This window comes from Caenorhabditis remanei, chromosome IV (genome assembly GCF_010183535.1).
Source record: "Caenorhabditis remanei strain PX506 chromosome IV, whole genome shotgun sequence".
NCBI classification, from domain to species: domain Eukaryota; kingdom Metazoa; phylum Nematoda; class Chromadorea; order Rhabditida; family Rhabditidae; genus Caenorhabditis; species Caenorhabditis remanei.
The window spans coordinates 22,981,821-22,997,824 of NC_071331.1; the positions used below are offsets into that span (position 1 = coordinate 22,981,821).

The following is a 16,004-nucleotide window of genomic DNA, read 5'->3' on the forward strand; positions in this document are numbered from 1 at the left end:
GTACCTGAATAAATTATTTGCCTAGAACTGTTTTATTTTGGTTAAAGATAGTCACATATAAAGTAAAATGGACGTCATTTTCTTCCGACTGACGGATATGAACGTTTCCCCAAAAACTCTGTTTACCAACTGACATTTAAAAAATATCTAGGCGACAAAACTTATAGAGTATGTTCTAGTAATCTTGAGCATCAGTGGAATCTTACTGACCAACTCGGCTACTTTTCGTTACAGTTGCGCAGCACTAACGCGGCAGAGGCGCGCTAGTTTTGCATGAATGCTGCATAGTTCACAGGTAACGTGCACTTCAACCTTATACGGATGAGCCAGGTTTCTGATCCGTAACTGATCCGTTACGGCTATTTTCACGACTGGCCAGTCGCGTACGGTCCGTCTACAAAAATCGCGAACAAATAGAATACGGTTTTGCATTTTAGCATGGAAAAGCAACTGACTCGCGCGTGGATGGTATACGGATTCGCGTACGGATCCGTTACGGATGGCCGGGATGGAAACGACTAGAATCCTCAGACTGTTTTTTTTAAACCGAGTTTTATTAATTTATCAATTTTTCCTTTTTTTCGTTTGCGCTTGCAATGCCCCAATCAATTTTCAAAGATTTCCGGAAAGTCAGACCCACTGAAGACGTGACTGGATGTGTCGTGAGACCGCAAAACTACTGTAATCTGAGAACTTTGATGTAAGCATCCGCACCTTCTAATGCACCACAAAAGCTCAACTTCCATTCATCAATTTATTCATTCAACACACAATTCAAAAGCACACATTTAATAACATCACATATAACAGTAGCAATTATTATTCCGATTGTCCTTCACGACAGTCTTTGAGCTCTGCCATTGAATCCGCAATGACCGCTTTTTCATTAAATCATCTCCTCCCTGAATCATCTCCTTCAGATTTTGGATTTCAGAATCCTTCGTTTCGAGTTGCTCCATGAGATACTCGATTTCCTTGTCCTTAGCAGCCAACTGAGACATCAGAGCCTCCTGTGGCTTCTTTGCTTCCTGGAGCTGCATATAGAGCTTGCCGAGCTCAGTGTGGAGTTGAGTAGTTGGCTCAGGAACAACATCCTTCTCCTTCTTCTCCAGACGCAAGGTTTTCTGCACCTTGAAGAAGCCTTTCAGACGTCGCTCAGGAAAGCAGCTTTCCTCCTTCGGAATTCCTTGATAGAGCTGAGAGACAACCTCCTTTGTCTTCTGATGAACTTGCAACTTCTTCTGCAAGCCTTCCGTCAACATCGGTCCAAACATCGAAGCAATTCGAAGGCGTCGCTCAGCCTTGATTCTCTCCTCCTGGAGCTTCTGAATTACTTGAGAGAGTCGGTTGTTCTCATTTGTGAGCTCTTTAACCTTATCCACGGTTTGTAGCTCTGCAGCAGGTAAGTGGGTCTTCAGTTCCTGGATGACGAAGTCCTTATCGTTGAGCTCCTTGGCATGTTGTTCCTGAAAAGCCGCCAATTTGTCCTGAAGCGTTTGGATTTCCACGTTCTTGTCTTTCATCTGCTTGACATGTTGCCCCTTAAGCTCCTTGAGCTTATCGATAATTTGTTGCTCAGCAGCAGATACAGCAGCTAGTTGGGTTTCCAGATTTCCGATAACCAGGTTTCTCTGGGCAAGCTCCTTGAGATATTGCTCTAGGAGATTCATACTATTGCTGGTACTTTCCTCTTCACTAGCCGCCAGTTGGGTCTTAAGCGTTTGGATTTCCACGTTCTTGTCTTTCATCTGCTTGGCATGTTGCTCCTCAAGCACCTTTAGCTTATCGACGGTTTCTTGCTCAGCACCAGATAGGCGGGCCTCCAGTTCCTGGATGAACAGGTCCTTATCGTTGAGCTCTTTGGCATGTTGCTCTTGAAGCTCCCGAATTCTCTCCGCATCCTCTTTTGTGGCTTGAATCTGCACATCATTACTTCTCTTTGAGACATCCCTCTCCTTGATGAGTTCTAGCCTAGCCATGTTCATATTCTTGAGTTGTTGAACCAATTCAGCATTTTCGGTCTCTAGTGCCTGCATCTTTGCTTGATCAGCGTTGAATTGGGCTCTTCTAAAAATATCAATAAAGTAGGTGACCTAGAATTACAGAAAAAAACTCACGGCGTAATAGCATACATGGCTTGATGCTTAGCAATGGTGTCGGCCAGTTGCGGATTTTGTAGAATGTTGAGGTCTTGAGAATTCATCGTGACTCAATCGAAATCTGGAATAAACGTTATTAGGGGGGGGGGCGAGTGAGAAGAGAGGGAAAAAGGAATAAGGGAAACGAGAAGAGCGAGTCACCCATTGTGGAGGACCGGTGAAGAGGAGATGTCTCAATGTGTATTTGCGCGCGGATCCCCTAGCATACGCGGAATGTCGGAGTGTCGTACTATTATGGGGCCGGGACTAGCCTAGTCCGCGCTCTATTTGAGTAGTGGTCTTCCCTCAGTCCTTCTGATTTATCGATGCGCCAATGACAGAAGATGACGTGGCTCTATTTGTGGAGACTCGCTGTCTGGGAGGTGTCCTCATCTGAAGGCCAATCATCTATCATATCTTGATGTGTGTAGGTGACAGTGTAACATACATAATAAGGTGTGGGGAATTCAAGAGGGCTCACCAAGACATTTCTGCTTGAATTGGGTCTAGCTGAGTATCATAGGATTTTTTCTCACATTTTAAATTTATATACTCCTGGGCTCTTCCAAATACTCTCTCTCTCACAAATTTGCTTCTCGCTCCGACACTCTAAAACTCCGCCCCTTCTCTACAGCCGGTCCTCACATCCTCTTGTATTTTTCGTTTTCACAACTCCACCAGAAATTATTGATCCTCACCCAATTACGCCACTGTCACATACACCCAACACTATAAGGCTGTGGGAAGGTTGCCTAGGTCAGCCCCGCCCCCATAAACTACGTCATCTCCTTCACCGTCACCCTCACTGCGATATCCTATTCGGACAGCTGGCGGTGACGACGCTCAACTATCCCGCGTACGCTACGCAGTTCGCGCCCAAACTCACATAGAGAAATCTCTTCTTCCCGTCCTCTTCTCCAGTCATCCTCATAAGACACCTATCGAGTGGTCACTCTTCTTATTTCGTCTTTCTCCTTGTCCTTCTCCTAACTCAAGAATCAATAACCATTTTTCAGATTACGATTGTATTACGATGGATCCTTCCAACGTCCATATCAGTCAACTTCAAGCCGAGTGTGTGAGACTCAATGAGGAAAAAGAAGCATTGAAGAAGCAACATGCTGCCACCGAGACTGCCAAACTGGGACTTGAGAAACAAAATGCTGCATTGATTGGAACACTCGAGAAGATAAATTTGGCTGTGCAAAAGCTCGTGGAGGAGAGGGATGGCTATAGAAGGCACATTAAAGTCATCTATGAGGCTGATGAGAAAAGTAGGAGGCATCATGAGAGGGAGCTCAACGACAAGGGTCAGATAATTCAAACGCTTACGAGTCAATTGGCGAATAGTAAAGAGGAGAGCGCCAGGAAGGAGGAGGAGCTTCAGGAGCTTCATGCTCAGGAGAGCAGCGACAAGAGCCAATTGATCTACAATCTAAACCGCCGCCTTTGTCTAGAAGAGCAACAATACTCCGAGATGATCATGGTGCTTCAGAAGAAACATGCCAAGAATATCGAAGGCATGAACCTGGAACTTCAAACGCTTAAGGCTCAACAGGAGCAACATGCCAAAGAGCTCAACGACAAGGACCTGGTCATCCAAGACCTAGCGACCCGCCTATCTGCTGCGGAGCAACAAACTGTTGAGAAGATTATGGAGCTCACAAATGAGCAAAAGAAGAAAAATGAGGAGGTCGTCCACGTTGAGCTCGGTAAGCTCTATGTGGAGCTCCAGGAAGCCAAGAAGCCACAGGAGGCTCTAATGGCTCGATTGGCTGCTAAGAACAAGGGAATCGAGTACCTCACGAAGCAACATGAGGAGAAGCTGGCCGCTAAGGATTCAGAAATCCAAAATTTGACGAAGATGGTTCTTCAAGGCTCGAAGTTTCCAAAAGGAATGAATCCAAATTCTGAGTCTGGGAACTCTGATGATGATTGGATTTTCCGTAAACATTTCGGCAGAGCGGACTATCATAATCTTTTGGGAATGTCCTCGTAACTCATTTTCTCTGTATTTCCCTCAAATCCGTGTCATTTTCCAACCCCGAAAATCCCCAAATTTTCAGCTCGAAATCTCTATTTTTACTCGTTTTTTCATTCAGATTTTCATATTTTAAACCGTTTTTGTGTTGTACCTGAATAAATTATTTACCTAGAACTGTTTTATTTTGGATAAAGATAGTCACATGCTACATACAAAGTAAAATGGACATCATTTTCTTCCGACTGACGGATATGAACATTTTAAAAATATCTAGGCGACAAGCCTTTTAGAGCACGTTCTAGTGATCTTGAGCATCACCAGCAGTGGAATCTTACTGGCCAAAATCTGAAGCACAGTTTCCCATATTGCTCTAATTAGGGATCATTAGCACGGAAACGCTTATTTCAAATCTGTATTTTGTTTTTGTTCTTGCTCCATCGGGTCATATTATCCGTTCGCTTTTAATTGCCCCCATGATAGAGCAATCTATCTTCCAGATCTTTTGTAGAATCAATTGCAACAGACTAGATGTGTCCTTCGACCAAAACAGGAGAGTCATAAGACCACAAGACTACTGTAACTCCTCGAGAAGCACCCCCCTGCTAAGACACCCTAAAAATTCAAGATCCATTCATTATTCATTCAACACACAATTCAAAAACACACTTTTAAAAATATCACATAAATCAGTAGCAATTATTATTCCGATTTTCCGTCACGACCGTTTTCAAGCTCCGCCATCCAATCCGCCATGACCGCTTTCTCATTCATCTCATCTCCTCCCTGAATCATCAGATTCAGGATTTCTGAATCCTTCGCTTCGAGTTGCTCCATGAGATACTCAATTTCCTTGTCCTTATCAACCAACTGAGCCATCAGAGCCTCCTGCGGCTTCTTCGCTTCCTGGAGCTCCATATAGAGCTTGCCAAGCTCAGTGTGGAATTGAGTGAGCTCAGGAACAACCTCCTTTTTCTCCTGACGCAAGGTTTCCTTCTTCTGCAGAGCTCTCTTCAAAATTTCCATCTGACCCTGATGAAATCGCTCAGCCTTGATGCTCTCCTCCTGGAGCTTCTGAACTTCTAGAGAGAGTCGGTTGTTCAGATTTCTGAGCACCATAACTGTATGCACAATTTGTCGCTCAGATAGACGGGTCTTTAGTTCTTGGATGGTACGGTCCTTGTCGTTGAGCTCCTTGACATGTTGCTCCTGACAAGCCGTCAATTTGCACTGAAGCGTTTGAAGTTCCAGGTCCTTATTTTTGAGTTTTTTGATGGTTTGTTGCTCAGCAGCAGATAGACGGGTCTCTAAATCTCTAATATCTCGGATTTTGTCTTTTATCTCGTCGGCATGCTTCGTCCTCAGAGCAAAGCCTTCCCGTGCCTTTAAGAGACTTTGATTTTTTTGATCAGTCAACATCTGAAGTCCTAGAGAGAGTCGTTTGTTCTCATTTGCAAGCTCCATAATTTTATCGACGGGTTGTTGCTCTCCAGAAGATAGGCGGGGTTGCTTCAGGAGCTTGGTGCTGTCCTCATGAATAGCCGCCAATTGGGTCAAATAAGTTTGGATTATCAGAATACCGTCTTCGTCCCACTTTACACGAGGATCCGTCTTCTGATGCACTTGCAACTGCTTCTGCAAGCGTTCCGTCAAAAGTGCAAGAGTCCCCTGTACACGTTGCTCACCCTGGAGGCTGTATTCCTGGAGATTCTGAATTTCTTGAGAGAGTCGGCTGTTCTCATTTTTGAGCTCCATAACTTTCTCAATGGTTTGTTGCTCGGCAGCAGGTAAGTGGGTTTTCAGTTCTTGGATGACCTGGTCCTTGTTTTCAATCTTAGCATGTTGCTCCTGAAGCACCTTGAGCTTATCGATGCTTTGTTGCTCAGCAGCAGATAGATGGGTCTTCAGATCTCCGATAACCAGGTTTTTATCGTTGAGCTCTTTGACATGTTGCTCCTGACTTGCCGCCAATTGAGTCTTAAGCGTTTGAAGTTCCAGGTCCTTGTTTTCGAGCTCTTTGGCATGTTGCTCCTGGAGCTTCCGAATTGCATCGCCGTCCACTTTTTTGGCTTGGGCGTAGGCATCCCTCCCCACAATGAGATTGCTCATAGCCATGTTCATCTTCTTAAGCTGCCCAATCAATTCAGCATTTTGAGATTCCAGTCCCTGTTCTCTAGACTGGCTGGCGGCATGTTGCTCCTTCAAGACATCCCTCTCCGTAATGAGATCCCCCATAGCCATGTTCATATTCTTGAGTTGTTGAACTAATTCAACATTTTGGGACTCAAGTGATTGCTTCTTGGCTTGATCAGCGTTAAGTTGGGCTCTTCTGAAAATATCAATAAAGTAGGTGGCTCTAGAATTCCGAAAAAAAACTCACGTCACATTATCATGCGCGGTTTGAAACTGAGCAAGAAGCTCGTTCATTGGCAGACTTTTTAGGTAGCTGAGAAGGTCTTGAGAATTCATATCAAAATCTGGAAGAAAAATTATTGATTGCGAGGACGAGATAGGGGGCAAATAAGGAGAACGAGCGGAGTGAGTCACTACTCGCAAAATGTACTATGAGAATGACTGAGGTGGAGGAGGGGAGACAGAAAAGATGTCTCTATGTGGATTGGCGTACGCGGAATGTCGAAGTGTCGTACTACTCGGTCACCACCCGCTAGCTGTCTCGGAGACCACAACGAGGGTGACAGTGGAGGAGAGGATGACGTGGATTCTGGGGCGGGACTGGCCTATTTGAGCAGTGATGGAGAGACCTTCCATTCTGTCCAACAATCCGTCAGCGACAAAAGAGATTCGGTGCCTGGGAGGAGTCCTTATCTGAAGGCCGTTTTCCCACCTTCATCTATCATATCTCGATGACTGTAAGGTGACAGTGGCATATTTGGGCGAGGTGGAATTCAGGAAAGTCTCACCAAGCCCTTATATAGAGACAGTTGGTCTGGAGATCCTTTTTAAACTCTAACCTAAATGTTTTCAAGTCACCACAGATTTTTGTGACAAGATCTTGCAAGAAACTTATCTGTCTGTCACTTCCTGAAAATTCTGGTAGACTAGCTGAGATTTTTAGGCCTTGATGTTCCAGGTCACATAATTGCAATTTTCAAATTCTTAGTTCACCATACTCTGTGATACTTTGGCCACATCAACTTGAGATTTCTTAGATGTTCGGTCGAATTGATGGGAGTTTCGACTTCCGCTGGATTTCGAGTTAAGGAGAGTCACAACTTTCATATGAATTTCTTTCAATTGACAGATCAATATCTTCTGATGAATTGACAGCAACAGACTGGATGTGTACTAGAAACCTGTAACAGAAAGACAGCAAGACTACTGTAATCTGAAAACTTTGCTGTAAGCACTTGCCCTTGCTAAGACATCCAAAAAGTTTCAGTTGCTTTCATCCATTTATTCATTCAACACACAATTCAAAAACACAAATTTAATAACAACACTTATAACAGTCGAAATTATTACTCCCATTGTCCGTCATGACCGTCTTCAAGCTTCGCCATCCAATCCGCCATGACCACTCCAACCTCCGGATCCTACACCATCTTCGTCAATCTTTGAATTTCTGAATCTTTTGCTGCCATCTTCGCCTCATGTTGCCTCGTGAGATACTCGATTCCTTTGTTTTTAGCAGCCAATCGAGCCATCAAAGCCTCCTGTGACTTCTTTGCCTCCTGGAGCTCCACATAGAGCTTGCCGAGCTCAGTGTGGAGTTGAGTTAGCTCCAGGTCGGCCTCCTTCATCTTTTGACGCAAGTTTCCTTTCAGCATCATTCTAACACTTTCAAGACGTCGCTCAGCCAAGATACTCTCCTCCCGGAACTTCTGAATTACTTGAGAGTGTCGGTCCTTCTCATTTGTGAGCTCCATCATCTTATCGATGGTTTGTTGCTCCGCAGCAGATAGGCGGATTGCTAGATCTTGGATGGCGAAGTCCTTCTCGTTAAGCTCCTTGACATGTTGCTCCTGTTGGGTCTTGAGCGATTGAAGTTCCAGGTTCATGCCTTCGATCTGCTTGGCATGTTCCTTCCGAAGCACCGTAAGCTTTTCGGTGTACTGTTGCTCTTCTAGACAAAGGCGAATGTTTAGATTGTAAATCAGCTGACTCTTGTCGCTGCTCTCCTGGGCATGATACTCCTGAAGCTCCGCCTTCTTCCTGGCGCTGTTCTTTTGACTATCCGTCAATTGGTTTATAAGCGTTTGGATTATCTGGTCCCTGTCGTTGAGCTCTTTGAGATATTGCTCCCGAATTTCCTCTGCATTCTCCTTGTTGGCTTCAATGCGTCTCTTATAGGTATCCCTCTCGGCCGTAAGTTCTTGCATAGCTATATTCATCTTCTTGAGTTGCCTAATCAATTCGGCATTTTGGGTCTCAAGTTCCAGTTTTTCAGCCTGGAAGGCAGCATACTCGTTTGGAAGTTGAAAAAGTGGATTTTGTAGGAAACCATAGACGTCGGAAGGATCCATCGGAATCTCGAAAACGGTTATTGATTATTGAGGTAGGAGTAGGAAAAGGAGAAATGCGAAATAAAAAGAGTGACCACCGGATAGGTGTCTTATAAGGATAACTGAGTTGGAGTAGGGGAAGAGGGGATGTCTCTATAAGGGTTTGCGCGCGAACTGCGTAGCGTACGCGGGATGTCGGAGTGTCGTCACCACCATCTGTCAGCCTCGGATCGCGCAATGAGGATGAAGGAGATGACGTGGATTATGGGGGCGGGACTGACCTACTCGACTCTATTTGAGGAGTCACCGTTGTATAATGGAGACGTTGAGCCTAACCAACATTCCCACAGCCTTATAGTGTTGGGTGTAGGTGACAGTAGCATAATTGGGTAAGGATCAATAGTTTTTGGGAAGTGGGTCTCCAAGACGACTAGCGGGTGGTGACCGAGTGGTACAACACTCCGACATTCCGCGTACGCGAATCCACATAAAAATATATTTTCTGTCCCCCATCCTCCACCTCAGTCATTCTCATAGTACATTTCGCGGGTGGTGACTCACCCTTCTCGTCTTCTTTTTATTGCTTCCTCCTCCTCACTCGTCCCCCCACCCCTAATAACTTTAATTCCAGATTCCGAGTCACGATGAATTTTCAAGACCGTTCCAGCTTACTACAAAATCAAGTTAACGAGCTTTTTGCAATGTTTCAGGCCGCGCGTAGTAATGTGAAGTGAGTTTTTTCTTTGAATTCTAGGTCACCTACTTTATTGATATTTTCAGAAGAGCCCAATTGAACTACGATAAAGTCAAGGCAGTGGGATCTCAAAATGCTGAATTGCATTATGCCAAGATGCCGAAAAGCAAAAACCTGGAAATTCAAACACTTAGATCCAAAGTGACGCCTGATCAGAAAGAGATTAGTCTGAATCTCCAGGAGCAACATGCCAAGGTTCTTATTGACAAAGACATGGAAATCCAAACGCTGAAGACCCAATTGGCGGCTAGTCAAGAAGAGAGCTCCAGAAAGGAGGAGGAGCTTCAGAAGTATCGCTCCAAGGAACACAGCGACGACCGGGTGATCCACTATCTAAACACCTGCCTCATTTTAGAAGAGCAACAACACTCCGAGAAGATCAAGGTGCTTCAGGAGCAACATTTCAAGCAGATCGAAGGCAAGGACCTGGAACTTCAGACGCTTAAGATCCAACAGGTGCAACATGTCAAGGAGCTGAACGACAAGGACCTTGCCATCCAAGACCTAACGATCCGTCTATCTGGTGCTAAACAACAAACCGTCGATAAGATTATGGAGCTAATAAATGAGAAGGATCGACACTCTCAAGTAATTCAGAAGTTCCGGGAGGAGAGTTTACTGGCTGAGCGACGTCTTGAAAGTGTTAGAATGATGTTGAAAGGAAACTTGCGTCAAAAAATGAAGGAGGTCGACCTGGAGCTAACTCAACTCCGCACTAGGCTCAACAAGCTCTATCTAGAGCTCCAGGAGGCAAAGAAGTCACAGGAGGCTCTAATGGCTCGATTGGCTGCTAAGGACAGGAAAATGAAGTATCTCGCGGAGCAACTCGAAGCGAAAGATTCAGAAATCCAGAATCTTAATGAAATGATTCAGGGAGGGGATGAGGTGAGTGTGAACCTGGTGGCGAAGGACGCGGACCTTAAGTGCATTCGTAACGGACAATCGAAAAAATAATTGAAACGGTTTTATGCGATTCTTTGAATGTGTGTTTTTGAATTATGTGCTGAATGAATAAATGGATGAATAGAACTTCAACATTTGGGTTGTCCGGGGTACAGTAATCTTGCGGTTTTAGGACTCTCCAGTTTTTGTCAAAGGACACATCTTGTCAGTTGCTGTCGATTCGTAAGAAGACCTGAATCGCTCCATAACTAAAATCGAATGGACAAAAAGACCAGTTGGAGCAAGAAACTTACATTCTAGTGATATATATTTTCACCTGTTACTACATATCTCCACCAGGGATTCCCTAGCTAGAGCAATGTTGGCCAGTAAGATTCCACTACAGTAGAACGTGCTCTCGTCACCTAGATATTTTCAAAGTGTCAGATGGTAAACTGAGTTGTTGGGGAACTGAAATGTTATTATCCGCCATTTTACTTCAGCTGTAACTTGTGACCCTCTTCAATCCAAAGTACAACAGTAGGTTCCAGTCAAATAATTTATTCAGGTACAACATTAAAATGGTTTAAAGTATAATAATTTGAGAGAACAAGTAAGCTTTTGAGCTGAAAATGTGGTAGGAAAATGCCGTTTACCACTCATCATCAGAATCCTCATACTCAATAGATGCTTTTGGATCCGTAATCGTTGGATCTTGAAGGGCCGCCTGTCTCTCCGCATTGAATTTCGTCCTCATCTCCTCCATCTGCCATTGCATGGTGAACATTACCTTCCGAAGGTTGGCAATCATCTCCTCATGATTCTTATTCTTCACGCCTCCTTCCTGAACCATTATCGTCAGATTCTGGATCTCTGAATCCTTAGCAGCTAGCTTCTCCTCATGTTGCTTCGTGAGATACTCGATTCCCTTGTCCTTAGCAGCCAAACGAGCCATCAGAGCCTCCTGTGGCTTCTTAGCCTCCTGGAGCTCCAGATAGAGCCTGCCGAGCTCAATGTGGACGACCTCATCCTTCTTCTTCAGCTCATTTGTGAGCTCCATAATCTTATCACCAGTTTGTTGCTCCGCGCCAGATAGGCGGGTCGCTAGGTCTTGAATGCCCTGGTTCTTGCTTTGTTCCTCCTGAAGCACGTTGGACTTAACGGCGTTCTTTTGAGTATCCGATAATCGTTTTTTGCCGCAAATCAGATTAGCTTTCCTTATGACTTCTTCCATAGTTGGTTTCTTCTTTCGGGGTTGTTCTATCATATCAACACGGTTCTTGTCGTCGTTTGAGCTTTCCGCATCGTCCTTGGTGACTTGGATCTTAGTCTTATTTGAATCCCTCTCCTTCACAAGTTCTTGCATAGCCATGTTCATCTTCTCGAGTTGTCCAATCAATTCAACATTTTGCTTCTCAAGTTTTTGATTGGCAGTCTCGGTGGCGCCAAGTTTCTCCATATAGAAATCCCTTTGCGCATAGAGTTCTTGAATTTTCTCCTTATATCTTGCACAATCGTATTGAAGTTGAACACTCTGGATGGCACGAATCTTGGAAGCATCCATTGTAACACAATTGGAATCTGGAAGATGGTTATTGATTCTTGAGGTAGGAAGGGGAAATGGGGTAAGAGTAGAAATGAGAAATAAGAACTTGATAGACGTCTTATAAGGATAACTGTGTAGGAGTCAGGAGTCTCGAGACCGCGCAAATCTGCCAGTCGTCTCGTAGACACAGAATGAGGAAGAATGAGGTAGAGGATGGGGAAGAGGAGTTGTCTCTATAAGCGTTTGCGCGCGAACTGCGTAGCGTACGCGGGATGTCGGAGCGTCGTACTACTCGGTCACTACTCCAGTGGAAGGGTCTCTATGTGCACAGATGACGTGTTATGGGGGGCGGGGTTGACCTAGTTGGGTCTATTTGCTGAGTCACAGAAGACATTATGCCAAGCCAATCTTCCCACAGTCTTATAGAGATGTGTGTAGGAGACAGAGACATAATTGGGTGAGGAGGATCAATAATTTTTGAGAAGTGACGGTGTGACCTAGGGATTTTGAGCCTTCTGGGGCCGTAGAATTTATAAGTTAGAAGTCGGAAGCAGGCTTGAGCGGAGCTCCGTCTTTCGCCCCTGAGGATTTTCAGGAACTACCCCAGGTATCATTAGCCTTTTGGAACCGTAGGACATCTTAGAAAAATGCACAAATGCGGATAAAACAGGCGAAAATCTGAGAATTGGGAATAGCAACTATAGATGGGTTGGAGGTGAGATCGGCTATATCGAAGAGGGCGGAGCTTCGAAGAGTCGAAGGTCCGGAACAAGCAAATCTTTCTAGGGATATGGAATATGAAAGAGCTTAAGTTAACTTCAAAACAAAAACTGTCGGAGAATCACGGAAGGTGGAATGACGGAAGGGGATTAAAAAAAAAGAAAACGAAATATGGAAAAGGGAAAAATCCTCTCAACCTTGACTTGGAAGTCTATCCGCCGTCCCTATCCTGCGAAAATGTCTTGGTGAGCGCTCGTGAATTCCACCCTCACCCAAATATGCCACTCATACATCAAGAAATGATGGATGACGGTGGGAAACTACCTTCCGATGAGGATTCCTCCCAGGCAGCGAGACTCTTCAAATAGAGCCGAGAATGCCAACCCCGCCCCCATAATCCACCTCTCATCCTCCTCCACTGTCATCCTCATTGTGGTCTCCAAGACGGCTAGCGGGTGGTGACCGAGTAGTACGACACTCCGACATTCCGCGTACACTAAGAGATATCTCCTTTTTACCCCGTCCTCCACAGTCATCCTCATAAGACGCTCTACTCTTTCTCCTTATTTCTTCCTCCTCCTCTTTTCACTCGTCCCCCGCCACCAATAATCTTTATTCCAGATTCCGATCGTGTCATGATGAATTCTGAAGACCTTTCCAGCTTCCTACAAAATCCGGAAGTTAAGGACTGTTTCGCTTGGTCTCTAGCCGAGCGTGATAGAAAGACGTGAGTTTTTTGGATACCTAAGCTACCTACTTTTTTGATATTTTCAGAATAGCCCGATTCAACGCTAAGAAGGAGGAACTTGAGACCCAAAATGCTGAATTGATTGGACAACTCGAGAATATGAAGATGACTATGCAAGAACTCATTGCGGAGAGGGATGCATTAAAGAGCAGTAATCAGGTGCAGATCCAAGCTACCAAAGAGGATGCGAAGAGAATTTGTGAGCTTCAGGAGGAGCATTATGCCAAGATGCTGAAAAGCAAAAACCTGGAAATTGAAACACTTAGATCCAAAGTGACGCCTGATCAGAAAGAGATTAATCTGAATCTCCAGGAGCAACATTCCAAGATGCTCATAGGCAAGGATCTGGAAATCCAAACGCTTAAGGCACTATTGGTGGCTAGTCAAGAGGATACCATAAGGACGAATATGAAGATTATGCAACAATATGTCAAGGATGTCAACGACAAGAGCGTGGTCATCCGAGAACTGGAAACACGTCTATCTGCTGCTGAGCAACAAACCACCGATAAACTCAAGGTGCTCCAGGAGGAACATGTCAAGGAGATGAAGAACAAGGACCTGGAAATCCAAACGCTTCAGGGCAAATTGGCGGCTGGTCAGGAGCAACATGTCAAGGAGCATAACGACAAGGACCTGGTCATCAAAGAACTGGAGACCCGCTTACCTGCTGCGGAACTACAAACCGTCGATAAGGTTATGGAGCTCACAAACGAAAACAACCGACTCTCTTTAGGAATTCAGAAGCTCCAAAAGGAGAAGGTCTTTGCTGAGAAACGTCTTCAATCTCTTGGAGTGATGTTGCAGGAAAAGTTGCGTGAGAAGAAAGACGTGCAGAAGAAAAAGGAGGAAGTCGTCTTCAAGCCAACTACTCAACTCCATACTAAACTCCACACTGAGCTCGGCAAGCTCTATATGAAGCTCCAGGAAGCAAAGAAGCCACAGGAGGCTCTCATGGCTCAGTTGGCTGATAAGGACAAGGAAATCGAGTATCTCATGGAGCAACTCGAAGCGAAGGATTCAGAAATCCAGAATCTGAAGGAAATGATTCAGGGAGGAGATGAGATGAATGAGAAAGCGGTCATGGCTGATGGACAATCGGAATAATAATTGATACTGATTTATGTGATATTGTTGAATGTGTGTTTTTGAATTGTGTGTTGAATGAATAAATGGATGAATGGAATTTATACTTTTGGGGTGTATTAGCAGGGGAAATATGTCACTGTCACCTATACACATCAAGATATGATAGATGACTGGCCTTCAAATGAGGACTCTTCAAATAGAGCCACGTCATTTTCTGTCGCTGGCGGATCGATACATCAGATGGACTGGTGGGAAGACCACTACTCAAATAGACCCGAGGAGGCCAGTCGCGCCCCCAGAATCCACGTCATCCTCTCCTCCACTATCATCCTCATTGTGGTCTTTAGAACGGCTAGCGGCTGGTGACCAAGTAGTACGACACTCCGATATTTCGCATCATTTTCATATTACATTTTGCGGGTGGTTATTTTCCTTGTCCTCCTACGCGTGATTGTACCTCAAAATCTTATAATTTTCTTTCAGATTCCAATCGAGTCACGATGAATTATCAAGAACTTCTCAGCTTTCTGCAAAATCCGCAAGTTAAAGAGCTTTTTACTAAGTTTCAAGCCGCGCTCAACGCTGACAGTCAACTCAATGCTTATCAAGCCAAGACGCAGTCACTTGGGACCGAAAATGCTGAATTGATTCAACAACTCCGGAATATGAAGGTAGCTATGCTGGAACTCGTGGCGGAGAGGGATGTTTTGAGAGGGCAACATGCCGCCATCTTAGGAGAGAGGGATTTCTACATGCAAGCCAACAAGCTGCGCGCAAAGGACCTCACCGACAAGAACCTGGAAATCCAAGCGCTTGAGGACAAATTGGCGGCTAGTCAAGAGCAGAGCACCAGGAACAGTATGAAGCTCCTGGAACAACATGACAAGGAGCTCTACGACAAGAGCTTGGCCATTCTACAACTGGATAGCCACCTATCTGCTGCGAAGCAAGAAACCATCGATAAGCTCAAGGTGCTCCAGGAGCAACATGACAAGCAGATCATGAACAAGGATCTCGAAATCCAAACGCTTCAGGAGAAATTGGCGACTGGTCAGGGGCAACATGCCAAGGTGCTTAACGACAAGGACCTGCCCATCCAAGAACTGGAGACCCGCTTACCAGCTGCTGAACAACAACCCGTCTACAAAATTTTAGAGTTCACAAATGAGAACAACCTACGCTCTCTAATGCTCCAGGTGGACAGCATCAGGGCTAGGCCACTTGGAGTGAAAGGCTTGCAAAAGAAGTTGCAAGTGCCTCAGAAAAAGAAGAAGGTTGTCCCTAAGCCCACTCAACTCCACACTGAACTCGGCAAGCTCTACATAGAGCTCCAGGAGGCTAAGAAGCCACAGGAGGCTCTCATGGCTCAGTTGGCTGCTAAGGACAAGGAAATCGAGTATCTCATGGAGCAACTCGAAGGGAAGAATTCAGAGATCCAGAATCTGAAGGAAATGATTCAGGAAGGAGATGAGATGAATGAGAATGTGATGGCAAAAGATGGGAAGATAGAAGCGTTTGTGGCGGATTGGGTGGCAAAGCTTAAACGCGATCGTGACGGACAATCGGAATAATAATTGATACTGATTAATGTGATTTTTTTAAATGTGTGTTTTTGAATTCTGTGTTGAACGAATAAATGGATGAACGAAATTTGAGATTTTGGGGTGTCTTAGCAGAGGGACT

The 16,004-nt window shown here is 44.9% G+C and overlaps 8 protein-coding genes across 8 annotated transcripts; 4 read left to right on the forward strand and 4 right to left on the reverse strand.

Moving 5' to 3' along the window:
- Positions 1–797: 797 nt before the first annotated feature.
- Positions 798–2,203, reverse strand: GCK72_015888 (uncharacterized protein; the record flags this gene model as incomplete). Its single annotated transcript, XM_003094816.2, has 2 exons — positions 798–2,067; positions 2,118–2,203. The coding sequence occupies 2 exons, from the start codon at positions 2,201–2,203 to the stop codon at positions 798–800; spliced, it is 1,356 nt and encodes a 451-aa protein (XP_003094864.2).
- Positions 2,204–3,171: 968 nt separating this feature from the next.
- Positions 3,172–4,137, forward strand: GCK72_015889 (uncharacterized protein; the record flags this gene model as incomplete). The annotated part of the gene is made up of 1 exon (XM_053731197.1): positions 3,172–4,137. The coding sequence occupies one exon, from the start codon at positions 3,172–3,174 to the stop codon at positions 4,135–4,137; it is 966 nt and encodes a 321-aa protein (XP_053585969.1).
- Positions 4,138–4,821: 684 nt separating this feature from the next.
- On the reverse strand, positions 4,822–6,588 carry GCK72_015890 (uncharacterized protein; the record flags this gene model as incomplete). Its single annotated transcript, XM_003094846.2, has 2 exons — positions 4,822–6,448; positions 6,500–6,588. 2 exons carry the CDS (start codon positions 6,586–6,588, stop codon positions 4,822–4,824), a joined length of 1,716 nt encoding a protein of 571 aa, XP_003094894.2.
- A 1,085-nt stretch (positions 6,589–7,673) lies between these two features.
- Positions 7,674–8,603, reverse strand: GCK72_015891 (uncharacterized protein; the record flags this gene model as incomplete). Its single annotated transcript, XM_003094825.2, has 1 exon — positions 7,674–8,603. The coding sequence occupies one exon, from the start codon at positions 8,601–8,603 to the stop codon at positions 7,674–7,676; it is 930 nt and encodes a 309-aa protein (XP_003094873.2).
- A 171-nt stretch (positions 8,604–8,774) lies between these two features.
- GCK72_015892 (uncharacterized protein) lies at positions 8,775–10,290 on the forward strand (the record flags this gene model as incomplete). The annotated part of the gene is made up of 3 exons (XM_053731198.1): positions 8,775–8,971; positions 9,214–9,312; positions 9,363–10,290. 3 exons carry the CDS (start codon positions 8,775–8,777, stop codon positions 10,288–10,290), a joined length of 1,224 nt encoding a protein of 407 aa, XP_053585970.1.
- A 580-nt stretch (positions 10,291–10,870) lies between these two features.
- On the reverse strand, positions 10,871–11,782 carry GCK72_015893 (uncharacterized protein; the record flags this gene model as incomplete). Its single annotated transcript, XM_003094856.2, has 1 exon — positions 10,871–11,782. One exon carries the CDS (start codon positions 11,780–11,782, stop codon positions 10,871–10,873), a length of 912 nt encoding a protein of 303 aa, XP_003094904.2.
- Positions 11,783–13,119: 1,337 nt separating this feature from the next.
- GCK72_015894 (uncharacterized protein) lies at positions 13,120–14,339 on the forward strand (the record flags this gene model as incomplete). Its single annotated transcript, XM_003094871.2, has 2 exons — positions 13,120–13,211; positions 13,259–14,339. 2 exons carry the CDS (start codon positions 13,120–13,122, stop codon positions 14,337–14,339), a joined length of 1,173 nt encoding a protein of 390 aa, XP_003094919.2.
- A 482-nt stretch (positions 14,340–14,821) lies between these two features.
- On the forward strand, positions 14,822–15,892 carry GCK72_015895 (uncharacterized protein; the record flags this gene model as incomplete). The annotated part of the gene is made up of 1 exon (XM_003094831.2): positions 14,822–15,892. One exon carries the CDS (start codon positions 14,822–14,824, stop codon positions 15,890–15,892), a length of 1,071 nt encoding a protein of 356 aa, XP_003094879.2.
- Between the last annotated feature and the right edge of the window lie 112 nt (positions 15,893–16,004).